This window comes from Leishmania martiniquensis, chromosome 31 (assembly GCF_017916325.1).
Source record: "Leishmania martiniquensis isolate LSCM1 chromosome 31, whole genome shotgun sequence".
Lineage (NCBI taxonomy): Eukaryota > Euglenozoa > Kinetoplastea > Trypanosomatida > Trypanosomatidae > Leishmania > Leishmania martiniquensis.
Genome location: NC_090166.1, coordinates 814641 through 842632, shown reverse-complemented (window position 1 = coordinate 842632; position 27992 = coordinate 814641). Strand labels below are relative to the sequence as shown.

The 27992-nt window shown below is 58.1% G+C and overlaps 3 protein-coding genes across 3 annotated transcripts; all 3 read left to right on the top strand.

Moving 5' to 3' along the window:
• Nucleotides 1–18: 18 nt before the first annotated feature.
• On the top strand, nucleotides 19–1257 carry LSCM1_01460 (uncharacterized protein; the record flags this gene model as incomplete). The annotated part of the gene is made up of 1 exon (XM_067319071.1): nucleotides 19–1257. The coding sequence occupies one exon, from the start codon at nucleotides 19–21 to the stop codon at nucleotides 1255–1257; it is 1239 nt and encodes a 412-aa protein (XP_067176350.1).
• An 8077-nt stretch (nucleotides 1258–9334) lies between these two features.
• Nucleotides 9335–16165, top strand: LSCM1_01459 (uncharacterized protein; the record flags this gene model as incomplete). The annotated part of the gene is made up of 1 exon (XM_067319070.1): nucleotides 9335–16165. The coding sequence occupies one exon, from the start codon at nucleotides 9335–9337 to the stop codon at nucleotides 16163–16165; it is 6831 nt and encodes a 2276-aa protein (XP_067176349.1).
• Nucleotides 16166–23233: 7068 nt separating this feature from the next.
• LSCM1_01458 (uncharacterized protein) lies at nucleotides 23234–26086 on the top strand (the record flags this gene model as incomplete). The annotated part of the gene is made up of 1 exon (XM_067319069.1): nucleotides 23234–26086. The coding sequence occupies one exon, from the start codon at nucleotides 23234–23236 to the stop codon at nucleotides 26084–26086; it is 2853 nt and encodes a 950-aa protein (XP_067176348.1).
• Nucleotides 26087–27992: the final 1906 nt, after the last annotated feature.

Here is a 27992-nt window from a genome sequence, read left to right as displayed (position 1 = left end):
ACTGCCGCCAAGAGCACCATGCCGATGTGGCAGGCTTCCATTGTTGACGCTGTGGGAGACAAGGAGCACCACAACTACAACGCCTTCTCATGGCAGCAGCTTCTCAGCAACTTCCATCTGGCGAGCGAGGCGGACTCCACTGAGGATGAGGTCCGCGCGACCCTCGAATCCTGCCCCACCCCCACGATCGGGCCCCAGCACAGCAACGCGAGCGGAAAGGACATGACCCCATCAGTGAAGCTGGATGCTCACCGCGCCTCCTCCTCTGGCGACAGCCCGTTTGCCTTGCCAGAGGACGGGTACTCGAGCGAGGATGAGCACGACTCCCCTGGCGACCAGACTGCGTCGGGCAGGAGCACCACACCCTTCTACTCGTTGCGTAGCACTACTTTCACCGCTAAGAGCGGCAGCGGTGGCTGTGCGGTGTCAAGGCAAAACAGCAGCGATGCTACTGCACCGTGCTTCTTTGTAAATGGGGTGCGTCACAGCATCGAGGACCCTCGCAGGATACCGGGCTGGACAGGGGCGCTACCATCGTCGCCTTCACCTGTAAAAAAGGTGCCTGAGGAACCCTCTCTCTGGGCCACTGCTCCCGTCGGCCACTCCCTCACTCCGGCGAAGGCAGTGGTGGCAGGCAGCGTCCCCAGCGGGCGGTCTGAGTGGGCGTTCACCACAAAGTCAACAAAGCAGTCGAAAACCGCGATGAGCCCGCCTCCGTACCCGACGCCGGTGGCACCAGGCACTGGGTGCGCGGTACCAGCCTCTCCGCCATCCAGTGGAATGCCATGTGGAGTGCGGCGCCCATTTACGCTGTCCAGCGGCTCGTCCGCCTACATGGCAAACACGGCTTCCGCCATGCCGCCGTTCCAGGCGTCTACCATGCCTCCGGCGCAGCAGGCAATGACAGCGCCCTTACTTTGGAACAGCAACGGCAGTGCTGCCAACACATTGTCAGACGCTCCGGTCTTGGGCTTCGTCTTCATGGACAGGGAGGGCCGCCTCCACCTCGCCCCGCAGGGCCGTACCCCTTCAGCATCCACCCCTTCGGCACTGCCCGTGATGTACGTTCCTGGGGGAGCTACATCGCCCACTGGCACGCCACAAGCGCATCACGCTCCAAGCACCGTGCAGGCTCAACCGTGGCGCCCTGCCGCTGCCTCATCTGTGTTGCTTCCCTGCCCAGCATCTTCTGAATTGTGGGGCACCACAAAAGCATGGGTGTTTCGCGATAGCCGCTGGATCTCCTTGTCGATATGAGCGTCGATGAATACTTTTTTTTTTCGCTGGTGTGTTGAAAATTTATCCTTTGGAGCCTCTCCTTCGCTCTCCCATTTTCTTTTAGGTAGGTGGGGGATGGTTGCCTCTCACGGTGCTTCCACGTCTCCCCTCTTCGCCTCTCCCATTTGTTTCACGGACGATAAAAAAACCTTTGAGCATTTTCTTCCGTTTCGTATATATATATTTAAGTGCATGCGCGCGTGTTTCTCTCTCTCTCTGTGCTGCTTCATGCAGTGTATGCTCGCAACCGTCGCACCCGCATCAGTGCACCTTCCTCCGTTTTAAGCGTCTCTGTTGCGCACTTTCACTTGCGGTGGATCGGCTTCTTACATTTTTCTTTTATTTTGTTCACATGCGACGCTCTGTGCCGCGTTCTGCTTTCCTTTTTCCTCCGCCGTTCTCTTTGATGTTTTGGATAATACACACTGTTTTTTTTGTTGGTGGTCTACGAAGCGAATCGCCCGCACGCACGCCTCGGCGCTCGTACACGACTCCTCATGGCAGGCACGCATAGTAAACGTCTCGACGTCGCCGATGAATCGATCCGCTGTTTTGTTTACCCTCCTCCTTCTCTTACTCCGCCTCCGCATTGTTGACTCTTTCGCACGTCCTCGCCCCTCTTTGCCCTCTCTTTGCCTCCCTCTTCGTGCCGAACAGATTCGTGCCTTTGGTTTGCTACCCATGAACGATTCTTTTTTTTTTCTCCCCCTCTTCGAAGGCACGCGCCTGGGTATCGGTGGCTGCGCACACACATGCACAGTCATTTGCGCGTCCTGCCCTTGTGTATGCACCTCTTTGATCTGGCAAAGCGGGTGAGTCTCTTTCCTCCTCTCTCTCGTCTCTCTACTTTGCCTCTTTACTGTTGCCCCTTCATGTCAGCTTTTCAGTTTCTGCTGTGATGCTACCGGGTGATCGACAACACAGCGCTTGTGGGCACCTCCTTTATGGCATGAAGGGTAACCTTTCCCCCCTCTCACTTTTCTATTTCAGCTTGGCTGCATATCTTTTCCCTTTCCTTTGCGAAGCAAGTTTTATGCGCTCCTTTCAAGAGGCTTCTCCCATCGCTTTTTTCTTGTTCCGTGCGTAAATGCGGCAGCGTCTTTTTCTAGTGGGGGACAACATCGTACGGCTTGTGTTGCCCGGCCTGCGTGTCTGGGTATGCGTGCACGCTTTGAGGTGTTTGTGTACGTGTGTGCCTTTGGAGAACGTGCAGCTACGCACCTATTTGCCAGGCGAAAAGCGAATGCGCCACGAGCTCATCGCCTCCGAGACGGAAACTCTTCTGTTGGGCACTACAGCGGTACTGGAGAGATGGCCAGCAAGCGCAATGTGAGCTGAGGGGGTATCTGCTCTCCATGCGCGTCTCTCGGTTCTCCTCATTATGATGCCTGACTCGAGAGCTTCTCCGTCTCCAGCCCCCCTTTTTTACGGTTGCACTATAAGTGAGCGACAGCAAGCTTTCTGATACTCGCTCCCTCTCCCTCCTCTCTCCTCCCCACCCATTGTAACAGTCACGAATAGCTTCCCCCCAGACACTCAATCTTTTCTCCCTCTGTGTGTGTGCCGTTCGGTCTTTTTTTTTTGTTCGCCCGTCTGCTTTTCGACCTGTAAAGCACACCACACATTTCTCTCTCGATATATATACATATATATATATATCTGTATGCATGCGTCCATTCTCAACTTCTATTCGCCTTTGTGTACGGAGTGCGTTCCTTTTTCCCCTTTGTTGCTGATTTCATTTTGCGCCTTCTCCGTTCGATCGCTTCTGTTTGCGTGTTTTTGTTTATCTGAGCCGATTTCTGTGCATTCGGTGTTTTTTTTTTGCTGCTCGCTTGCACCCCCAATCCATCGTTTCCTTCGCTACCTCGGCGAGCAGCAAGAGCTCTTCACCCCTCCCCTTTCCCTCCGTCCTCCTCTATCGACGTGCCGACCGGGATGCGCCTTCGACTCCTTGGGCGGGAGGGGGGCCCCAAAAGCTAAAAGAAAAGGGAGGTCTGGCAAAGGCTGGGGGAGGGGAAGAGGGGGTCTAACGAAGGCACCCTTGCCTCGATGGGATGACGCTACTTATCTTTCGAAAACCGTCCGATCGGTGACATGCATGGGTAGCGGCGCCATCGTCCAGCTTCGACGTTTTTAGTCATCCTCAGATCCATTGAATACCCGAAGAGCGATGGAAGACCCCCCTCCTAGTTTTGCGAACTGGCGATGACAGGGGAGGCGTATGCGAACAGCGCTTACGTTTCCAGCGGCCCGTTCTTCCTTCTCCAGCCTCCTTTAGTGCCTTTTCCAATCAGGAGAGCGACAGGCTCGTGAAGTGTTCAGACGCATCGCCCAGCAGGGCAGCCGGAGCTCCTCTCCTTTTGATCGTCCCCCCCGCTCCCTCTCTCTCCCTCATCGTTAACCATCTAACTTTGCTCTTCGGGTTTGGTGTATGATTTCGTGTCAGGTGCGCCGCGCTCTCTTTCACTGTTTCTCCCCTATACCACCACCACCTCTCCCCTCCTGTGCTCCTCCTTTTTTTTTCATCTTTTTCGACGTGTATCGAAACGAAGTTCAACACGGCAACGGGAAAATGACGCGCACTCAGACTTCTTGTAGGATGTGGCGCTTGCAACGCTCTTCTCAGGACCGCATGGACGTCTTTTCCTTTTGGCACGTGTGGCGAGAGACGCTGCTCTGTTCCTCCCTCGTGCCTGATTTCCATTTTGAAGTCTATCGCGTTAGCTCCCCTCCTCCATGTTTTTCTTCTCTCTCTCTACCTCTCTCCGGTGCTGCTTCCCTGTAGCGGGCGTGACAGCTACACCAGCACATAGCGATGACGAAGCACAACAACAACAGCACATACGCACGCGGCTTTGCATCGAGCTCATGACCGCCATGGTGAGGTGCAATCGGTGTGTCAGGCGAAGAGGAAAGAGGGAAAGAAGCGGCGGCTGCAACAGCGAGCACAGAAGACACCCAAATGGAACAAAAGTGGACGACAAAAGAAGACAAAGAGAGGAACCGCCACAGCCCCGTTTCCCCCCTTTTTTCCCTTCCTGCTGCTGCTGTTGTCGTTGTTCCGGTTATCAGTGGCGCAATGCATATGAAGCGTTCTTCAGACACTTGAAGCAAGTGCCACTCATTTTTTTCTGCCTTTGTGGTGTTCTTGCTTGTGCCTGTATCGGGCAGCTCTTCCCTTTCGCTTATTCGTGCTGCCATGCTTCTTTCCCTGCTTCGACGTGCCTGTCGCCTCTGCTACATGGAGTTCCCCCTTCTCCCTACCTTTGTTTTGCCCCCCTTTTCTCAGGGATACGGATCTTGGGGGCTCTCTACACGCTGCGCCCCCCCTTCCCCTCTCGTATGGTATCACGCTAGGCGAAACCCTCTGCACAAACAACACCGTTCTGCGCACCCCAACGACGCCATGCATATATGAAGGGGGAGGGGAAAAGAGAGAGGGGAGGGGAGGGGCCAATGCGTGCAGATTAGACGCCTTTTACCTTCATTGGCAAAGATAAAACAAAACGTAGACAAGAGACGGATCATAGGGCTGCACGGTCAGCAGTAATACACGTGCTGCGGTGCGCACTCGACGGATACACGCATGCACACAGTGATCGTGAAACATACCTACCAAGAAAACAAGAGACAAAGAAACACACACACAACGGAAGCGCGAAAAACAGAAAGGAGAGCAATACGTTTCAGAAGAAAGAATACGCGCGCTTTTGGCGAAGGGCGGAAAAGGACCGAGAAATGTTGCCACCTCAGAGTAGTCGCTTACTTGCTTTCGCTTCCATATCGCTCTTTTTTTCTTCCGAAGTCGTGACGAGGCCGAGTTCGATCCAGCAGGGCTTACTCTACAGTGACACCAGCACGCATATAGTTCTTGGAGGAAGCCGCCAAGTGCCTGCACTTTTTTATTTTTCATCTCACCGGCTTGCGCTCCCAACATTTTCGCTCGTGCTTTTCGCTTTTCCCTTTTCTTTCACCAGTCGATCACGAAGCTCTATGGCTCTGTATTCCTCTTTGTTCCCCTCTCGTATCACTGCTCTCTCTCTCCCCTCTCGGTGGCGCACACCGCTTACTTAGTGACTGTGCGCGCTTTTTCTCTTCCTTTCCTTCGCTTATAACGACGCATGGAGTGCGGATGCCGGAGGACGCACCGGTCTCTGCGAATCCGCGGCCAATCCACTCCCCTCTATAAAAGCGTGTATGGGTGACTCATGCACATGCGTGTGAGGGTGCCTGTGCACATGTTTTGCATGTATGCCGCGCAGTGCGGAGGCGAAGTCATCCTCGCCACATGTTGGCCGACCATTACTAGCGAGCTTTGCCGCGCGAGCGCGCCGGCGCGCATCCTTCTGCCGCACTTTCAGCTTCTCGTGCCCACTGGACTCAGGGTTGGCCCCCCCACTTCCCCGGGAAGGGGAGCTCACCACTCCGTGAAGCAAAACCAATGCACCGTGCGCTGTAGCACAGTAGCAGATGCCACATGCAACGGGTATCTCTCTCGTCTCTCTCCCCCTTCTCTCTTTCCTGTTCTACTAATGCTAAAGAGCACTGAGCGAAGAAATACACACCTACATATATATATATATGTGCGCGAGCTCACTACATCACACACGCGAGCACGGCTTCGATCGATGACATGTTGGGGACCATCCAACGCTAATATTTCTGTGCCCATCATATTAGAGGAGGAATGTGTGATGTGTGGTGTGGTGTGGTGTGGGGCTGTGCGAGACGATAGGTGAAAGCGAGCCAGAGGGCACCTCTTCTTTGACGTCCTCTGTGATTCTTCCTCGTATTTGGATGCGTCTCGTTTGCACCTCTTCGCTCTTTCGAAATGCCCCTTTTTTTTCTTCAATCGGCTCTCCTTCCCCCCGTCTCTCTCCCCCCTCTCACAGCGGCCTGACGGTATTCACGTGTCCTCTTTGTGGCACCCCCTTTTTTCTCGATCACTGTTTCATTTTTCTCTTTCTCTCTCGGTGTATCGTCGTGGCTCACTTGTCTCTCTATTTTTTGATTGTGCGTGTGCCATCTGATTGGCTCTCCTCCCTTGCTGCTCACTCGATTTCATTCTGCTTGGTTGCATTCTGTTAACGTCTCCATTATATATATATATATCCTCAAGCGTTACTTGCCGCTGCCTCGTCTCTCCCCCGTCTCCCCCTATCGCCAGCGCTCGACAGCGTGCATGACATACACCTGCCTAGCGAACACACACAACAAACGGTGAATGGCGGCACACGTTGCCTCTCCCCTCTTCCTTTTTCTTTTCCTCTGCCGAAGCCGGTGAAGGCCCCGCACAGCGCCACAGAGGCGAAGCGCAGACCTCGCCGGGATAGCCTCCAGAGAGGGTGCTCGGCGAAAGGCCGATCTCGGTAGCGGGATGTGTATGCCCTTGGCTCTCTGTTTCCCAAGGTTTCGCTTGGGCTTCAGCCACTGGAGCTCGTAGCGTTTGGCTTTCCCCCTCCCCTCTCCGCGTTACAGCGGTGCGCTGCCCTCTTGCAGGGGCTGCAGCTGTTTCTCTCAGGTGGCGCTCACCTGTGGCCTACTACGGGTATATATGTGTGCCGTGGATGGGCGGGCCTCTCTCTCACATCTTCAGTAGAGCGCCAACGGGCTGCACTGCCTTGCCCGAGATTCCACCCAGTCCCACGCGGCCAGTCTCCTCTCGTGCGGGCCGCCGGGCGAGACATGAGGGCTGATGGAAAGGGAGCCCGGCACTCTCGCCGAAGTAGCCGAGGCGAGGAGCAGCAGTGCTGTAGGTGTAGACCACAGACGCCGTCTTGCCCTGCACGGCGATGACCCACACGCCGGTGGCAGCTCCCATAGCGGCTTGGAAAAACGGAACGGGACCTCTTGAATGGATAGCCATCCTCTCTTCTCTCCTTTTTCTCCCTCTTTGCGCGCACATGAGCGAGGGCCGGAGGTGTTCATGTGCTCTCCGGTGTAGAGGACAGACTCGGTACAGCGCGAAGGACGAACGGCACGCTGTGGTATATATATGTACACACCTCTATTTTTCCCTGTCTTCTTGTAGATTTGGCGCACGGAGAAGCCGCGTGCTTTCTCGTCCTTTGCTCCTCTCTTTTTCCTGCGTTCCCCAAAGCATAGAGGGGGGGTGGCAGAGGGAGCGAGAGAGTCGGAGAGGGGGAGGGTGCGCGCGAAACTGACGGCCGGTCGTGTTGAATAACACTCAGTCGAAGTCAGTGCTTCTCTCGCTTCCCCTCTCTCGACCCTTCTTTTCTTTATGCAGCGTCACTGCGGTCTTTTTTTGTCTCTCCCCCACTCTCTTGGTTCCTCGCAATGGTCTGCAGGTAAAAGCGAGCGAAAGGGTGCGGGAGGGGCATCCTCGACAGACTCCGAGACGCGAACAAACGGCTGCCCCCCTCTCCCTCCCCCTCAAAGGAGTGCGTTTTCGGCGCCCCTCGCCGCCTTTCTTTTCCCCCTTCGGTCTTCGACGCGTTCTCTATGGGCCATCTGCATCTGTGCCGGATAACAAGTCTCTCTGCACGTGTGTGTGTGTGCCGCCGAGGGGAGGGGAGGGGGGAGAGAGGAAGCGAAGAACCAAAATATATTTTTGCTTCCCCCCGCTGTCCCCTCACTCCTTTGCTGCCTTCACGGTGTGCTTTGTATAGGGGACGCCTCGCGACGTCTTGGAGGAGACGGGCTCTCTCTCTCTCCTTCAGCGCATGGCGAGGGCGAGAAGAGAAAGGCTGACAAAGGACGATGGCAAGGGCAACAAAGACATTCGCCTCCGTCACGGAATCGCAGGAATGGACGGGCAGTGTAACGGCACATGGCTCTATCTTTGCTCCTGGTTGGCTCTTCTCTTTGCCATCGTGGGAGTCCAACACTGAAAATGGGGTGTGGGCGCCACACAATAAGTGAAAAAATCAGGGGCATTCGGGAGGAGGAGGAAGTGGAAGCTACCGCGAACAGAAAGACTTCCGTTTTGTGCCCTCTCCGCGCGGCTGCCGCGCATCTTACTCAGTAGAGCCTCTTTTAAAGTGAGCACATCGCCGCTATCGGGGTCGCACACGCTCCTCTCTGCTGCGCGACACAGCTTTGACAAGCGAATGGAAAGCAAACACATACACAGACAAAGGTCCACACGGGCGACTCGAAGGGCTGAGGCTGCATTCGAGGAGTGCGAGTACGGTCAAGATTCGTGCCCCCCCGACGAGAGAAGGGGACGTCGGCGTCTTGATTGTTGCCCACGTCTCCGCAGCTCTGCTGGTGTGCGAACGGATCGCGGTGTTTCGGCTCGTCCACCTCCTTCCCCCCACTCTGCCCCTTACGGACTCCACTCTCTTTGGGAGGGTCGCGTGTGTGTTTGTGTTTGTGTGTGAGGGAGGGGGGTCGATTTCAGCTGAGGAAGCTTGTGTGGAGGCCACTGGGGTGATCTTATGCGCTGCGAATCGTTTCGTTTATGGCGAGAAGCGCCTCTTCCTCTGCATGCGGTTTCCCCAACGCCTCTGTCTCTCGCACTGCTTCTGCGTACTACTTGTCGATCACGCTTACACACCCCTCCGCCTCTGTTTCCTTCTTCTTTTCTGGACGTGCTTCCTATGGCATTTTCTGTCTCCCGTTATGCAGCCAGCGACTGCGTTCGCTTCCCTCTACCGGTCTACCTCGCTCTCTCTCTCTCGCGTGGGGGTACTCCCTTCTGTCTGCCGCTCTTTCAGCCTTGATGCGTGCCCGCGGGCGATTCTGCGCTGGTATACGAGCCGTGAACCCCTCAAACATCACACAGACGACGCCCCTTTTTCCCAGAGAACAGCAAGCGAAGGAGAGAGGGGATGAGGGAGGGGAGGGGAGAGGGGCGCAGGCACCGGCGTACGTCTTGATACACCCTCTCTTCGGATAGAGTCAGAACATTTGCACTTGCGAACTCCCCCCCACACGTACACACCTGAAAAGCGGGCTGACTGCAACAGCGTGTGGGCACGGGGGGCTGCCGGAAGGTGACGGAGACTCTTTTTTTCCCCCTTCTAGCCGTCCCCCCTCTTCCCCGGCACACACAAGCACACACTCGTGGGTGGAATCTTTCTCAGTAGGAATGCTGCCGGGCTGTGCCGGGCAAGCAACGCCGTCGTCCCCAGTAAGCCGCCCCGAAGCCTATGCGACGGTTTTCTCTTGCGGTAGCGATGCCGGCTATGCCGAACCTGTTAGTGCGCATGCCTCCATCGCCGCTTCCGCAAACTTGACTCCGAAGCCTTCGCCGCACCGGGTAGCTCGCAGCAGCGGCCACAGTGGCTCCCTAAAGCTGGGACATGGGGGACCGTACGCCGATGGTGCCCACTTGTGCGAGGAGGCCCTTTCCACGACACCGGTGCAGGGGGCCGTCATCATCGAGAAGGACGAGCTCTCTCTCGTGTACGCGCGCCGCGTCTGCCGTTCTGATGCTCAGCTGGGGGCCGTAGAGCCAGTCCCAGCATGGCCGCCCGCGTCGCCTGACCCCATAGAGGTCGAGCCTCTGCTCGCTTTGCGGTCACCGCTGGAGTCGCCATATGCGAGCGAGCTCCCCTCTGCTGCCCCCTTGCCCCTCAGCGCCACTCGGAGATCGCCTCCTCAACCACCCACAGCTGATGCCGCCTCTGCGCCTACGACTTCAGATGGCCCCTCACAGCTTACGATGACGTCCATGGCATCACTCAGTCTCCCCGCCGATAGCAACGGTGGCAGCGCGGTGCACTCGCGCACCAACTCACGAATAAATCGAGATCTGCACATCTGCTGTCAGGGCAGCCGTGAGAACCTTGAGGTGGACGCTGCATGGCACAACAGCGGCGCCGCAACGGCGCACTCTACCTCTAGTGTGCACGCGCACTCCATGGCTGCGCCATGCGCGCAATCATTGCCCCAGCTCGCCTCCAGTGTCACACAATCACTGGCGCTGGTAAGGCCTCAGGCAGCGGCTGACCGCGCCGAAGGCAGCCTAATCGTTTCACCCACTGGCTCGCGCGAGGGGGCTGCTTGCGTCATCTCCGGCGCACAGGGGCGTACCCCGGAAAAGCTGGAGCACCTTCCGCTACGTGCGTTGGTCGGTGAGGAGGGGGCTTGCGCGTCACCGCCGAGTGACCACACCGCGACGCAGCGCACTGCCCCACCAACCACGACCACACACGTAGCGAAGAAAAGAGTCAACGCCCAGGGCGGTGCTGTCCCTATTGTGCCGGCCATTCACCTTCCCACCCCCTATTCTATCCCCGTGAGCGATTCAGAGCGGAGCCTGGCCAGCCCTCCCGCTCTTGGGTATGGCCCACGCAGTACTCCCAACGCCTTCTCCCTGGCCTCTGTTCGCTCGGGCCGCTCCGCGCGATCGGCGCGGCACTCCAGTCGCTGCGCCACCACGCTGCGTAACGGCTTGCCAACCCTGAGGGAGCTCTTTCCTACTCTGCCCGATGAATTGTACCTCACGCGTGATCGGCTGATCATTTGGCAGGATAGCAAGCGGCGGCTCGGGTCTGGCGCTTATGGCACCGTACAGCAGGCAGAGCTCTACCCGCCCGGTGTCGAGGTACCGCGTCTCTTCACACCGACGGCGGAGAGTCTCACGAGCCCGTCGGTCTCCAGCACGCCGCGCTTCCCGCCAGGCAACAGGCGCGTCTCCGTTCGCAGCTTCTCATCCATCGCCGCTGCTCTCGGAAGCAGCGAGAGCGTCTGTGACGCCGCCCACCCTGGCTACGGCGGGGCCGAGCAGACGCTCGGGCCGGGGGCTACCGCACCGGTTTCCGAAGCGTGCGGTCACATCCACTTGCGCTCGATGTCGATGCTGAGCAGCGACAGCGCCACCACCTCGGCACTCCCGCTGCACCAGCAGCCGTATAACGAGCAGACTGCGCCGTTCTACAATAGCCTGTATGACGTGGCAGTGTGGGGCAGCGCGGTGGAGTGCATAAGAGACCCGTCAGGGGCACGCGCGCTGAGCTCGAACAACAACGCGACGCCGAATATGACGACAGCGCAGGCCACCGTTCTCTCGACGGTGCCGGACTCACACGGTGCACCGGTGTACGGTGCAGTGAGCACTGACTCGTCTGAGTTCCAGCAGAGCACGCCACAGTCCCCTTCCTTGGAGCGGCCCCTGCAACAGAGCGACACTACTGCAGAGATGCCGGCGGAGTCCTGGTGCGAGGCGCAGAACGGCCCTCGGACACCGACGGTGATGGGGCTACGCTCAGGTCGAAAAACTCATTTTCACGCGAGCTTTCTGACGTCGCCGCTCGTCTCGCCGTACCACCGTCGCGGCAGCGGCTGCTGCAGCGTCGCAGCGGCGGACGACGCAGACAACAGCACGGCGCTCGTAAGCGTACCCGAGGGGGGGAGGGACTGCCCTGCTAGCAGCTTCGTCTCTGTGCTTTCTGCGAAGGGTGAACAAGATGAGACCAGCGAAGAGGCACATCCACGGACAGAGCGCTTCATGGCCTCCGTTACCAGCATGCGCACGTTTTCGTCACTGCCATCGCCTGTGATGGAAAGTTGCGGGTGCCGCAGTAGTAGCGCGTGCGAGGGGCAACGTGCCGCAAGCGAGCGCGAGGGCGAGAATGCGCCATCGGGCCCGTGCACGTGCCCTTCGTTTACTTCTCCCACTACCCGGGGGGACTCCATAGGCGTCGCTTCAGTCGCTGCGGCGGAGGGAGGGCAAGCGTCCTGTAGCGAGACAGTAGTGCCGCCGACCATCGTGGATGTATGTATGGATAGGCTCTCAAAAGTCACCAATCTGGTCTCCTCCAGGCTTCTTGATGATGCCGGCGCCACTGACCACACACTGCAAGCAGCAGGAGCGGCGGATGCCGACGCGAGCGGAAATGCGCGGGCGACTGACTGTGACTGTCTGCCTTACGCACTTCCCCATTCGCTTGTGAAGGGGACCTCTTTTGCTCGCCTGCGACCGGCAATGGTGACGGCTTCCAGGAGAACCGAAGGATGCCCGAGCAGCACCCTCAAAGCAGGCGAGCGGTGCGGCAGGGAGCCACCTGCGGCAGGGGAGATCGAGGAAAGGAAGAGGGGTGAGCCGGCGGAGAAGGCGAGTACGGCACCGGAGAGCCAAGGCTCCGGCGGGCGGCGGCAAAGCACACGTGACAGTCTCGAGGTGAGCAGGGCCTCCTTTCTGGTAAGCGTCAGCAACTCCGAGCTCCAGCTCAGGGTTGACGGCTCAGGGGATAAGTCACTGACAGCGCGGCAGGGGGCCAAGCGGGCGCTGCGGGACGCTCAAGAAGAGCACCAACATACAAGAGGCCAGTCGCCGGAGGAGACGGAGACGATACCGAGGTCAGGAATTCACCAGGGGCGGAGAGGCCGTGGCAGCAGCTCTGCGGTGTCGGAGGCACAGGCTGAAGAGCGGCCCGATGGTGAGGCGGCAGTGGCGACTTCTGCCGCTGCTGTGGCAGGCTCAGCGGGGAAAGAGGAGGAGGTAGCGCAGTGCTTTGCACACCTTAGGACAGGCAGCCCGGATATCACCTCAGCCACCACGTCAGGCGGCATGAGTACCGGTGCTGTTGCGGCTGTCACACATGCCAAAGGCGATGTCGGCTCTTGTGAGATCCTTGAAGCGCACGCAGCCCTCGGCAGCACGCCCACCTTGTGTGCTCCAAGCCGTGCGGCTCGCACCGCCGCTGCGGCGGCCGCCGCGTGGACGATGCCCACAGGTACCACAGCGGGGCCCGACAACGCTGGTTGCACACTTGTGTTGAGTGAAACCACAAACCCTCTGCAGCTCTCGCTTGACTTTCCGCCTGCCCCGGTGGTTCATTATAGTTTGAGCTCGCCAATGATGTCCGAGGCCCTCGCCAGCGAGGCCGTGCCGTTCCGGTCGGTCGCCACCAAGGTGATCAAGAAGATGGACCTCGCCTACAATGCCATGAAACTGAACGCGTTCCACAACGAACTGCGCATGGCGAGTCGGCTCCACCATCCGTGCCTTGTGAACATGTTCGGCGTTGCGGAGGACACGGAGAACTTCTACCTCGTCATGGACCTTGCGGAAAGGGGTGACTTGGCGCAGTATCAGCAGCAGTTTGGGGTGAAGGACACACGCGAGATGGCGCCGCGATTCATAGCAGACATTGTGCTTGCCCTCGAGTACCTGGGAGACGGGTCCCAGCACTCATACTTGATGACGCCGCCCCCCGACAGCACAGACGGCAGTCTGCTGCACGACCACAGCCGCAGCACCTCCGGGACGCTTGGGAGGAGGGGAGCTCCAGGCGCGGCGCACTCCATGGAACCGCACGATTTACTCGGCTCCGCATCCGCGCAGTCCCTGCTTCATTCCAGCGACAGCGCTGCAGCGCCCACGGTGTCGAATCGACTGGTGCTTTGTGGCTCGAACACTTTTCCCTTGCCGACACGGCATACAGGCGAGGCTGAAAGCGCTGACGAGGATGGGGCGGACATGCTCAGTAGCACCTCCGCCTTGGGGCCGGCTCAGCGAGAGTCGACGTGCGAGCCGCTAAAGTCTCTCTCGCGCACCTCTTCTACGGCTTTCGAATATGGATTCCCTGCGCCCACCCAGACCGTCACTCATGCACAGCAGCAGGCCGGCGACGGCAGGTCCCTCGCATGGCAGGACAGCATCATTGTGCACCGAGACCTCAAGCCCGAAAACTTGCTGCTGACGTGGGACTTTCATGTGAAGCTGGCTGACTTTGGCGACGCTTGCTTCTTTGGCGACGACGAGGCAAACAAGTTTGGCGGGACGCCGTCCTACATCTCGCCCGAGATGGTGGCGCACTGCAAAGCGAGCCCGTACAGCGATCTGTGGGCTTTGGGGTGTGTGCTGTACGAGCTCCTGGTGGGCGAGCGGCTCTTCTCCGGCTCGCTGGTCGAGGTGGGCATTGCCGTGCAGAAGTTCAGGCCGGAGGCGCTCGTGTTCCCTGAACCACTGACGGCCGCGTCGGCGAGTTCGTCGACGGTGAAGGAGGTAGACGTGCAGGGAAGCGGAAGTGAGGCTCGTGCCGCTATCTCGGAAGCGGCAAAGGACTTGGTCAGGCAGCTCCTTCAGCCAGCGCCTGAGGAGCGCCTTGGGTCGGCAGAGCGCGGTGGCTTTGACACCCTCAAGGCACATTCCTTCTTTGCAGATATAAGCTGGGATGAGCTGCTTCAGACGACGAACATGACGGTCACGAACACCGACTACACGCTCGAGCTGGCTGAGTACCTGGAGCCGGCGGAGGCGGTAGTGTACTGCTCCCCAGTGAAGCTGTTGTCAGCCGTGGAGAGGAGCAGCACTAAGGGATGTTGGTGCAGCGAAAACAGCAGCAGCAGGGCACCCAATGCGCAGGGCGTGCTGGTGATGGTGCTGACCAACACTCCACGGCTTTTTTTGGTGAGCCCTGACTTCGACATGGTACAGTTTGAGGTGCCGTGGACGGCGGAGTTACGCGTCAGTGTCCTGAGCGCCGATCGCTTCACCATCACTCTTCCTGCCAGTGGCGCCCTCAGGTCTCCCTCGACACCCGTTCCCGAGGCGCGGCGGCCACCGCCGGCGACAGCGCGGACGAGCCCGATGCGCGAGGGCGGCAGCCGGAGAACGACTGCGGAAGGCGCTATCGCCTACACCTTTTCTGATCGCAATCGGCGCGCCGATTTGTGGGGCGTAAAGATCCATCAGCTGCAGTCGATGTGCCCCGAAAAGCCGGAGCCGTGCAGCGCTGCAGGGGCGAGGCTGCCGCACCTCTGCGTCGACCCAGCCGTCTCTACGAGTGGCGAGGCATCTACTTTACTGTGGCTTGCAGCCCTTTCTCAGCAGCAGCCGCACCCACAGTGCCGCGGGACGCCAACTCTCTCTCCAGGGGAAGGCGGTGTGCTCCTGCAGCGGCTGCGCACAGCCCATCGGATCACGCGCGCTGGAAGTCTTGGCAGCGTGACACTTTCAAGAAACGCGCGCGCTGCTGGCGCATTGCCAACGCGTGTCATGCCGGCGGCACGTGCCCGCGCCTCCTCCTTTTCCCGCATCAGCTCTGTTTCGCCGTCAGCCGTCGTTACCCTGAGCAGCGCCGCCGCCGTACCGACATCCGGCCCATCACTCCCGCTACATTTGCCTGATCACCAACAGCCATCGACGCTCGCAGGAGCGGTGCTCCCGTCTAGTCAGCGCCGCTCTACTATGACGATCACGATTGCGTCCTCAGCGACGAGCGACCCACTCCACAGCTCTCTCCATAACTCGAAGCCGACTCCGGGTAGCAGCGATGGCGCTTGTGGCGCCAAGTCTCGTTTCAGCTCTGGCTGCCCGCAGGCGGACACACGGGCGCAGCCTGCTGCCCCTCCGCTGTGCAGCCCCACCAGCGCCTCTGCCTACACGCCTGGAACTTCTCCTACCAGCACCACGACCTTTCCCGTTGGTGGTGAGCACTCGTCACAGTGTGGCGGCAATCTAAGCCCGACGCATTGGAAAGGTCACTTGCTGACACCCGCCACATCGATCTGCGCTTCGGCAGGGACCTTGCATCCCTTGAGCGTATCTTCCACGGCGACTTTAGCGGCTAGGTCGGTGTCGGAGAGTGTCCTGGGATGCTGCACCAGTGCTGACAACGCGACACCACACCTGGCGTGCTCCGGCGGGTTCGGAGGCGGTGAGGGTGACAGTCGTCTCGACGACAGCCTCGAGGGCGTTCACGAGGCTCGGAGCCTCAGCGAAGGAACGCCGGGCTCTTTACATACGCCAAAGCAGACTGATAGCGCCACAGGCACCCCAGCTGGTTGGCGGTGGCTTGGGCTGCACCGAGACAGCGAGGAAGGGTGCACGGCTTGCGGCGGCACGCCCATCAGCCCGCTAGCGGGGACGACAGCAACGGCGGCAGCCGCAGCCACGAAATTTCCGATCAAGCCGTCGCAGGCGCGTCAGCAGTTCCAGCTGGCGCAGAAGATGAAGGGCAAGCCATAGCCAGTGGCAGTAGCATCGGACGGCAAATGAAGCGCGGGCAGTGGTGAGTGCGCACCGGCACCGTTTTCTCTCTTCCCTCTAACGCCGCTTCTGTGAAGTCAGCAGAGGCGTCAAAGGGGGTCGCCCTTACACGCCAGCCTGCGTCTCTCTGCTAGGTAGTGAAGCGGTTCATCACGGACGAATTGTTGTGTGTGTGTGTGGTGGGGTTTACGGCAAGGTCGGTGCAGAGGCTGCACATCCAAACGAAAAGGGTCGCAGTCCCCCCTTTGCCACTTCCTTTTCTTCCCTTCTCCCTCCTCTGACACCACACGACGCTTCGAGGATCCGCAGCAATGGTGGGAAGCGCGCGAACGAGGCCCGCACATGGGGGCGTGCCCTTCCGATACTGAAAGCATATACGTGTTCTCAGAAACCCCTTTACACATCTCGCCCCCCCCCCCCACATGTGGTGCTCATCGTCCTGCTTCACTTTGTTTTTCACCCCATCCACCTTTTTGAGCTGTGTACGCATCAGCAATGTACATCTTCGTCTCTTTTGTTTTTCGCCGGTTCTTTCTTACTCTCCCCCTCTCTCGGCACGCATACCGTTGTTTCCTGTTGGTGAAGGCGTGGCAGGCGTGCATGCGCACAGGGCGGCAGAAGGGGAGAGAGAGAGACGGTCGAGCGCTGGTGGCGCTTTGTGTTAGGCGCTCGCATGTACATGGCGCTAAACGTACTGTCTTGCCCCTCTTCATGTTCAAGGCAGACATACGTGCGCATGTGCCTCGCCACTCTCTCGCTCTCTCCCTCCATCTTCCTCACCTGCCCATGCGAAGGTGCCGTATCGCTTCGCTTCTCGTGTGCGTGTTTGGTGCACGTCTCCACATTGCTTCTTCTCCGTCCATGTGCGCGGCTTCTCCACCTCCATCCCGTCAACCTCTCTCTTTATAAATATATATATATGTGCACGAAGAGGGGGCGAACTAGTAAAGATACAGCGCAGATCCCCCCCCACACACACATCGCTTTTTGTATTAGTTGATCGCCCTCTCGCCCTCCTCTCTCGTCCTCTGTACGTGTACGTGTGTGTGTGTGTGCTCGTGTGTCTGTGGGCTTGCTCTTCTCTCTTTCGCTTATCGGAGTGTCTCTGTCGCCCAGGTACATGCGCACGTCTCTCTCTCTAACTCTCTTTGGGGTTACTTCAACAGCGTTCACGTTGACTCGTCTGCCTGTGCTTGTCTCTCTCCCTCTTTTTCGTGTTTTGTGTGTCTGCGTATGTGTATGTGTGAGTGTACGCCTCGCGTTGATGTCTTTGGTGCCGCTTCGCGCGTCCACTTCCTGTGCCGCCGACGGCTGCTGCGTGCGCGTGTGAGGCGCTCGCTCGTGCGCTCTTTCCTTTTGCTGTCTCAGCTTTCGCTCTCCCGTTCTGTACAATTGGTGCCGTTGCCCCCCCCACCGCTACCGGCGTTGTTGTTGACATATGCCGCCGGTGTTAATCTGTTTTCGTCCTTTTCTCGTGCGTGTCCCGCTCGCCCCTCCGGTCCTCTCGGTGTGCGTCTGGTACTCTCTCTTCCGGCCCTTTTTTCTTCGTGTTTCCTTTCGCATTTCCCAGTCGGTATCCCCCCGTCTCTCGCCTGACTCCGCGCGTCCTTATTGGCGTATCGGCTGCGATCGCCCTCCTCCTCCTCTCACACATTTGGTCCTCTTCGCTGCCCTTTTCCTGTTCTTTCTTTCTGTGCGTTTTTCCTGTCCTTTTCCGGGGGCTGTACGTGTACAATTCCCTCGCCGCAGACAGTTTTCGAATGCACTTGTGCGTGTGTGCACGTGCGTCTGCTGTGACGCGGTGAGGCCTGCCCTCTCTCCCCCTCCCTGTTGCCGCCTTTGCCGAGCTGCGGGGCCGCACCAGCGATCGAGTCTCCTGCCCAGCCTCGTTCACCTTCATTCCTCATTCTATTTCTCCATCTCACACTCACACGCACCCCGCCTTCCTCTGGCTGCCCCTGGTGTCCTACTGCCGTATCCGCACCATCGTACATGCGTGAGGCCTGACAAGTAAGACAGCCGCCCAATGAAAGGCATGGTCGAAAAAGAAAAGCAGGCGTGGGCCATATGGAAGGTGAATGGCTCGATTGGGAGGAGGGGCTTGCGCCTCCATGTCTGCGCCATCGCGCTGTGCAAATCGAATGCTCGGCTTTTTTTTCTCGCGCAGGCGCCATCCCGTTTTCATGTATCCCATACATGCCTTCTGTATGCTGCAGCTGCAGCAGCGGCAAGAGCACGCGCACACCTCTCTACGTGAGCCAATACGTGAATCGTGAGGGGGGAAGAGAGAGAACGGTGGTGGTGGGTGGATGGATGGAGGCATGTGAGAGCTGCTCTATATTCCCCGCGAGCATGGAACCTCCCTCCCCCCATACACCGCCCCCTCCCCACACAACGAACAGGGAAGGATAGGGACGCCCTCTTCTCTCGCGTATAGTCGGCTGCGCACGCTTGCGGTTGGGTGCCCTTTCCTTTGTTCTGTCTCTCTCTCTTTGTGTGTGCCTCTTCTTGCTGTCGCCCCCGGAGGTGCCTGCATCGTTTCTCTGGTGTGTTGTCGTCGTTGGCACTTGGAGCCTTTTCCCTCCTCCCCTCTCCCCTCCCTTCACTCGCTTACTCTCTCCCTCTCTCTCAAGGCGCTTCCTCAGGGAGAGTGAGGGAGAGAGAAAAAGCGCCATCGTCGCCTCTCCATCGCCCCATGGTCCGTGTCTGCCTCCACGTGCGTCTGTCTCTCTCTCTTCAGGCCCCCCCTCCCCTCTCTTTCTCTTACCCTCTCTCTTCAACATACGCCGTGATAAAAGCGGACAGGCGAACACACACACACACAAAAAGAAAGAGAAAACATAAACCCCCCACCTCAAAAAAAACGATCATACATCTTACCTTATGCTCCATTACACACCCACATAAATAAATATATATAAATATATAGCGTGTTGTGCCCTCTCCCCTCGCTCTTCTGCTTGTCTTCACTCCTCCCTCCCTTCCTCTCACCACGCTGGTTTTTTTTTGTCGGTGGAGCCCTTTCTCGTTTCTCGCGCGTGTGGTCTGGTGCGTGCCGGTCGCTGCAGCCGCAGTCTTTTGTATCTGTCTCGTTTCTTTTTTTCTTCTGGTTCGTTTTGTATTCGGTTGCCGTCTGGCGCTCACTTGGAGGTGCTCTCGGAGATTCGGTATCAGTTCGGCCTCTTTTTTCTCTTTTCGTCTTGAGTGCCCCCCACTCCCGCTTATCTCTCTTGTGATGCGCCATCGGGCGAAGGACGAAACCAAACAACATACACACACACAAAAATGCACCTAAAGAGCGCAATGCATAGGAAGCACTGAGAGCGGGGAAAAAGAAGTGGCGACGGTTCTCAAGGGGAGGACGCGATATGTGGCCGGCGATCGGACCCTTTCAGCGAAGCCTCTCGGGGCGTCGGTGAACGCAATTTCGGGAGAGCGCGAAGCTGACGGACACCCGCACCGTCGAACTACGCAGCCACACTGCTTCAGTATAGAGATGCCGATTGCGTCATTTCCTCACGCACTCTACGGCGCGTCGCTCTGAAAATCGGATGATGCCTGCAGATCCGACGGAAGCGAACAGGAGAGCGATGGCTTCTCTTCCCCTCCCTCCCTGCACATCTCCCTACCGTCCCTCCCGCTTCTTTCGTCGTATCGCCCTCATGCACGACCCACGCCAACGTAACACTGCATCACGACACCCACGCACACCTCACAGAGTGATGCCTGCCGTCTTTTCCTCTACGAACACAGAAGAAGAAAGCTGATAAAAGCTCTCCTCAAGCAAACAAAAAAATCAATCAAGCTCTTTCTCTCTCGCTTCCATCTTCCATCTTCTATTCCCCGCCCCTAATCTACCAATCTTCCGCCTCTCCTTGTCGTCTCTCTCCCCCTCTCACACACACACGCACACGCAGGCAGACTCTCCTCTGTAGTCACTCTTGACGTTCATAGTCTATCCATCAGCGAGGATTGCACTACGCCTTCTCTCTGCCTAAGCCCCCTTTTTGTGCATCTTTTTTTTTTACCTCTTCTTTGACCTTTGCGGTTTCTGATTCGCCGTTTATTTTGTGTGTGTGTGCGCGCTCTGACTTCTTTTTGAATTTCTTCCTTCTCTTCTTCGTTGGTCAGTTCGATCGTTTTCAGCTTACCTTTTCTCTTTGCGTGTGTCTTCTCTCTGCATTTTCTGTGTTTTCATTTTTTTCTTCGACTGCTCTCTTCTCCGATCGTTTCATTACTCCTCCGTTTTCTCTGCTCCCCTCCCCTCTTCCACCTCCTCTGTTTTCTCTTTCTCTCTCGCTGACGGTTGTTAGGTGGGTGGGGAGGGGTGTGCGCCTGCGCGCGCGTCTGTCTCTCCCTTCCTCTTTCTCTCTGTATTTTTCTCTGACTGTGCATTGCCGCATATCTTTTCTTTTTCTCTTTTCTTTGCTCTCCTTCTCCTCGCCCCCGGCCTTGGGCTCTGTTTTCCCCCTTCGCCTTCGCTTCCGTTTCTTTCATCTCTTCTCTAATCACTGCTGCTGTGGTTGTGTGCCTCTTCCCCATTTTTTTCTTATTTGCTTCTCTGTATATTTCTTCAATTTTTTGAGCTTTTTTTTCGCGTTAGGTCATCTGGAGAGGACGAGGCAAGGAAAGGGGAGTCGCGCAGTATCACAGGCAACTGGCGCGCCAGCGAGAGCGGGAGAGTTCGCGCGTGGAAAGGGTAGGGATTGATCTCGCTTAACAGCGAAAGACAGGGCAGGTGAGGGAGGAGTGCGCGCCGAAGATCGGCGCCGGCGCTTCTTATTTTTTTTTTCTTGCCTCCCCCCTTCCCCCGGCAGCGTGTTGCCCCTCTTCTTCTCCTTCTTCACAGGTTTGACCCGCTACGATCAGTGTGCACGGAGAGGACGCTGTGTCCGTTTTTCTCCCTCCCCCTCTCTCTCGCGTCCGCTCGCTTCCCCCTCTTTTCCTCTGCCAGCACATTTTCATCAGCCATAAGGCCCTCCCTCCAGAAAGAACCGTCTATTAGCCTCCCCGCTTCTCCCTCTCTTTTTTCCCTCTATTATTATTATTGTATGCCTGTATGCTTGGTTGCCGCTTTGGTTTGGTCTTTCTCAGTCGCACACCCATCACGTATACATACGGGCTGACCCCCTTCCACCCCCCCCCCACCCCCCGTGTGGCACCGACGCACCACTTCCGCTCTCTCGTGCTTCGCTCTTGAGCTTCGCACCGAAGGAGGGACTGCGCTTTTCGTCTTTTTTTTTTTTGAAATTGTTTCGTTGCTCTCTCTCTCTCACACACAAAAAGGTGTGCAGAGTCGCACGCCCGCAAAACAACAACCACAACAAAAACAGTAACGAAACGTCGAAGTGCATCCAAATCTGCACCGGCGTGCCCTGGCGCGAGCAAACGAAAACAAAAAAAAGAGGAGGCGATCTTTACAGCAGAGAGGTCAGTCCCGGGAGGAGCGGTGAACCCACCAAACCATTGCGTATACACACACACACACACACAGACACAGACACAGACACAGACAGACAGGAAAAAGAAAGCTGAGGGAGTTTCCTCACGCCACCTCTCTTCCACCCCTGACAAAGCAAAATCTGAACGTAAACGCTTACAGTCAGGACCAAGCGCGAAAGAAAAAGAAGAAAAGGCCAACAGGGGACGGAAGGGGCACTATCCGACAGGTGGTCGAAGGCGCAAGGCCCTGTATCGCTGTTTCATTCACAAGCACACCCGAACGCAGCAGCACATACAGCTCTACTCTCCCTCTCTCTCCGCGTAGCCCCGACTCCGCTCTGTTCCTGTGCGTCTCTCTCAGTCCACACTCTTTTCTTGTACTTTAGAGAGCTTCAAGCGAGTAGGAGAGCATAAGCGTGTGGAAAAAAGGTTGCGCCGCCTCCTTTGCTCCTCCTGCCCCACGAGGGCGCCCTGTTCCAAGCCTGTTCTCTCTCTCGCGCTCTTTTTTTTTCTTCGCGACTCATTTCTGCTCTCCACTGTAAGTGCGCGCGCGTGTGTGTGTGTTCCGTCCCCGCTTTTGTTCTCACCGTTGATGGTCTACTCATCTCGATATCCCTTTCTCATCGCAGCTTCATTACCAACTCTTCCCCCTCTTCGTGGTGAAAGCAGCAGCGATACAAAGGAATAAAAAAGAAGCAACGACTCCCCCCTCCCCCCTCTCTTCTTACCTGTTTCTTCTATTCCTCGTTACGACTTCATCACGCCAGGGGAGACTCTCTCTCTCCCCTCCCCCTCCGCTTCCTCCCCCCTCCGCTCTTTGCGTGCCCGACATCTCGCGCGTTTTCTGTCCGCGTTGTGCTGTACTCTGCTGACTCGCCGCGACGCTTCCAAACGGACGGGGGTCGAGCGGGTGTCAGCGAAGCAAACAAAAAAAATATAAGCCTGTGAAAGCGACCAAAAAAGAAAACAGATAGCGAGAAGAGTCAGAGCCGAGGGAATCTGCACTTCTCTCTCTCTATTGAAGGCGGCGTAACTTCGAAGTGATCACGCCCGCAAGAGGCGAACAACAAAAAAGGAAAGGGCCAGCCCGCTCGTCGTTCTGTTTACCAGTGTTCTTTCTTTGTTCTCCTTATTTTGTCTGTGCATCCTTGAAAAGCCTTCTCACCATTCGATCGGCGTGCCCCTCGCTCTCGCTTCCTCTTGCTCTTTTTTTTTGTCGGTCCCCCCTCCTCCGCTCTCTTCTCTTCACTTTCGCCGATCAGCTGTGATTGCTGCTGCTCTTTTTTTTTCTTTTCCTTTCTCCTTTCCCCCTTTTTTTTGCGGGTTTGGAGCGCCTGTAACGTTTCCATTGCTTTTGGCACTCTGTGAGCGCCACTCTTGGAAGCAACGAAAACGAAGTCTCTCTCCTCTCTGCTTCTTTCTATACTGAAAGCGCTTCGCGCCCCCCTTTTTTTCCCTCTTCGACCCCTGCCGTTTTCTTCTCTCCCCCCTCTCTCTCTGTGCGTGTGCTCTTCTGAGTTCAGTTCGCCGTCATTTTTTTTTAGGATTTGTTGAGAGCGCTGCTCGTACTTCAACGAGGAACATTCAGAAGCGCAGCAAGCAAAAATGGGTGCCGCGCCGAGTGCAGAGATCGTGCTTGACGCCCCCTTCCTTGTCCCGCAAGGTGGTGCGCGGCAGGTAGCGCTGATCCCCATCGTGAAGCAGTACTTTCCTACCCCTGACTGCCCGCTGTTCAGACAGTTGTACGAAGCCTATACCGACCCATCGGTGCGCTACTACATGCGGTCCAGCTTTGACGGCAAAAGCGGCGACCTCAGTCGCATTCCGCCCATCGAAAACTCACGTGAGGACCTGCACCGCCTTCTGCTTCGGCACACAGAATATGGCATGTTTCCAACCAACGCCGCCATCCGCGAAGTCTACGAGGTCGGAGATTTCCACCGCATCCGCCCCGTGCTGTGCGCCGTCGTGTTCCTCTACGAAGGCACAAGCTGCGTGCCGGAAGGCAGTGTGCAGCTTCCGTCGCCAAGCCGCGGCGGCGCGTCTGCGTTTGTGAAGGTCATCGGCGCCATCGGCGATGCCTGCACCCTTGTGAATGGACCAGATGACGAGCTCATCCCTTTTCGACCCACTGATGTGCTGAAAATCCGCACTCTGATTATGAAGTCCGCTGGAGACCACAACATGTCGCGTGTCGTCCTGCTCGCCGCCTACATCTACTACCACCAGTGCTGCGATATCATCGGCCTCCCGAATGTGCCCGCGCTGGGAACGAGCTTCACATGCTTCAAGACGAACATTCCTTTCCTGTGCTTCCTGCGGGAGATGCGGGATCGCATGGCGTGCGTTCTGGAGGCGCCGAAAAATTCAAAGTTTTTCATTGACGACCACTGCATCCACGGCGCTGTGAGTCGCGAGTATGTGGCCAGGATGATGCCCGCCTTCGCTTGCTATTACCTCTCCTTCCTGCACGCAAAGGTAGAGCAGCGTGCCATGAAGCAGCAGTCGCATCAACAGCACCTCCTGACGGGCGGCGCTGCAAAGGACTGTGCGGGGCTGACGGTGAAATCTCTGATGAGCTGCGCCGAGACTCACATCGGCAGTATCTACGCCGAGACGTCCAACAATCAGGCAGTGATGGCCATAAAGGCGGCAGCGTTGGAGGGTGCGCTGAGGGATGGGTCCAACACGGCTCCCAAGATCACCTACGTAGTGAAAGGGTACATCACCCGCACCGTGACGAGCATCTCGAACTGGAGTCATGCAGCCAACGAGGTGTATGTGGTCTGTGTGGACGGCACCGTGACCGTGGTGGATCGCACCTCGGTGGAGGCCAGCGATGGGCCGACCCACACACCATCGCTCTTACACGAGGCGGACCTCAGCGAAGCCGCCGAGGCGGCTGGCGATACGACATCGGCGGTGGTGGCGACCATTCAGGTGCGTCGAGGCGACATCCTCTCCTTCTACGTTCCTATGAGCATCCGCAGCGGGGGTGCCAACCCATCTCCCAGCGCTGCCGTGACGCACGATGCCGGCGATGATGACGACATCTACTATGATACGGAAAATCTGGACGCGTTGAGGTTTTGCTCGGCGAACATTTCGTCATTATCGTTGTCTTCGTCTGAGGCGCCATCGCGCCATGACTCAGCGATCCTCACTGGCGATACTGTGAAGGGGACCTGCGATGATATCAACGGGTCCACCGTGGCAACGTCCTCTATGGGGCTGACCGGCGTCGATGGAAACACCGCCTCCTTTGAGGCGAAGAAGGGCAGCTGGCGCGTCGACGACAGCATCTTCATCGAGAACGTCCTTCTCTCTCTCGTGCGTGATGAGTGCAAACTGGCACGTGAGGCGACGGAGCAGGACCCGGGGTGGGTCTACGACGATGCCAACAAGTGCCTTGTCCACGACGGCTCTTTCTACGTGTGGCATTTCCGTCGGGGCCACGAGGACTTCTACTACGGCACCGTGCCCAAGTTCGCTAACGTGAACCGACAACTGAACCGCAAAAACGGCGGTGGGGGTGGTGGCAATGCCGATCAGGGTAAGGCTCACCGCGGCGGCGCTGGGGCTGCGAAGGATGTGAGCAACGGCGTAGGGAGCAACGCCGCGCGCGGGAAGAGTGAGGCCACCTCGCCTTCGCCGCCGGCGCGTGCCACGAACACCGGCAAGGCACCGGCCGGTACACTGCCAACAGGCTTGCCCCCGGGGCAGAGGCAGAACTTTCTTGCCCAGCCGCCCTCGCTGCCGCAGCACCCGCAGCAAGCCGCGTTCCTGCCCCCTGCCCTTGCATCCGCGAGTCCTGACGTTCAACAGGCATATCTCGCATCTATCGCCGCTGGCACCGCACTGCCACCGCCTCCTGCATACGATGCTAGTACGCTCTCGACAGGCCAAGGCGCTTCAGTGCCGTTTGCAGGCAGCACTGGCGAAGCGCATCTCAAGAATCCTCTGCACACTAAATACACCACGGAAGCGGCAGGCGTGCCCATGATGTACCCCTTCGTGCCTCCCGTTCAGGGCCAGAGTCCGATGCTCCCGGCACAGCAACGACATCTGCCCACCTTTCCTTCTCAGGGATTGTACAGTTCTGGGATAGCGCTGTCGTCGTCGTCGTCCCCGCCGCAGCACGCTCTGTGGGACGTGCTGGGTGCCGGCAACAGCCAAGCCACTACAGCGCCATCCCAGCCACTCGGGCCATACATGATGAATGCACAGGGCCAACTCATCCTGTTGGAGAACGCAATGGGTGGCGGGGCCGCGCCAGCGCGGCAGGTGCCCTACGCCCAGCCGGTCGCTGCCGCCGCACCACAGCCGTACCCAAACTACGTAATGTTTAATGGGCAGCTTTGCATCTTGCAATCCGCCCCACCTACCGCCACCGCCACCGCGCCCTCACCACCGCAATCCTATCAACAGTACCCGCCCATGACGGCCTTTCGCCAATGACACAGCTGCACAGCGCCTGCCCTGTTCCCCTCTCCTTTGCTGTGCCTTGCGTGTGCGCATCGACGAAGAAAGGAACGCGGCGAAGGCAGGGACGAAAGGGAGTGAGGGTAGTGTGTGTGCGTGTGCGTGGGGAAGGAGGGAAGCGGATGGCGCAGCAGCCGCACCTGACAGTGTCTGCGCCCATCCCCGCGCCTACAGCAACACTGGCTCCTCACCACTTCCCATTCGCTGGCGCCCGTAGCCCTAGCTCACCCCCTTCCCCCTTTTTTGTGTGTGCTTCTATTACTCTGTGCGGTGCGCCTCTTCTTATCGCTCGCTTGTCATTTCGTTGCCGTTTCATAGAGCCGGTTGCTTGACGGTTTCACTGGCCGAAGCGGACGCCGAGGAAAGCGCTGCCGCTCTGCCAGCTGCTATTACTGCTGCTGCCACCCTCCTTTCTGGCGCGCGCGGACAGATTCACGCTCTTCACTCACTTTTCGTATTTTTGGGAATACGCTAGATCACCCCACTCACCTCCCCCGGGGCACAGGGGCGGTGCCAGGCCTGCCATGCTTTGGCGCTGGATCGCTGCCTTGAAAACGTGTAGGCCATTGGGGTAGAGAGGGGATGAGAAGAAGAGCGACCCGGCGCGCATGGAAAGGGCTGTGTGCAGAAGAAATACAAGAACCACCAGCGGACGCACATGCCGATGACGTTTTTTCTTCGTATGTAGGCCCGCACTTGCTGACTTTCTGCCGCAGGTATGCACTGCGGTATGCGTGGAGATATGTGCGTGTGAGTGGCCCTCTCTGTTCCTCCCTCCTCACCCCTATATACGCACTACGACCTTTTTTCCCCTCTTGTTTCTTGCACACCGCGCGCCGTTTTGCGGCACTGGCGTTGTGGCGCCGCCATCACTGCTGCTTCCTGCTACATGGGTAGCTGCTGCTATGACTACCCTTTCGAAAACAAACAGAGGGGTGGTGGTGGTGGTGGTGGGGGGCGGGATGCGAGCGGCTGCATGCATCCCCCCTACTCCTCACGCTCTCTGTGCGACCTTGCCCTTCCTTTTTTCGTCCTTTCTATGCTGCTATCAGCGATGTACTTTCTCTTCCCGCCTTTTTTACTCCGCCCCCCCTCCCCCCTCACTCACTATCCTACACTATTGTGGCGATGATATGTTTTTCTCTTTGCCCCTTTTTTTTGTTACCACTTCCGATGTCCTCCTTCTGTGCGCCCGCTCACCCTCTTTTTTTTCCCGCTCCGCCGCATCCCTGTCTGTCTACTCGCCCCTCCACTTTTCTACATTCTTGTGCATGCCTGCGCTCTCTTCGCCTTGCCGCCACCCCTTCCGTTTTGCCTTCCTCGTCCATCTCGTGTGACGCCGAGCTCTCTGCGACGCCTCCGCCTGCCCTTCTCGGCCCCTCTCACCACTCTCATGCAGTTTTCCCCCGTTTTCTTTCCAATCCATTCTCTGTGTGCTGATCTCTTTTCTTCCGCACTTTCCCTCTCTTTTTTGTGCGGTCGAATCCCCCCCTCCCACTATGACGGAAGAGGAGTGGCGGCGCTGACGCCTGCGAGCGTGGCATCTCGGGGAGGGGCCCAGCGCGCCACTCTCTGCGTGGGGGGGCGGGGCAGCCTCCTCCCCGTCTCTGCCACGGGCGGGCGGCCTCTGGCGGTGACCGGGTCGCGCGCCGGCTAAGTGGGGCGCCGGAGCGATCGGCCTCTACGGATGCCGACGGTGGCGGTGGGGGCTGCGGACGGCGCTGCGCCGGAGCGACCTGCATGTGCGAGGAATTCTGTGCTGTGCACGCGATGGGCGATGTGTCGGCGTGACTCGAGCGCATCTCAGCCTGGCGTGGGGAGCCTGCACCAGGTCGAGGGGGGTGCGCGGGGTGGCGGCTCGCATCATGGGAGTGACTGCGCG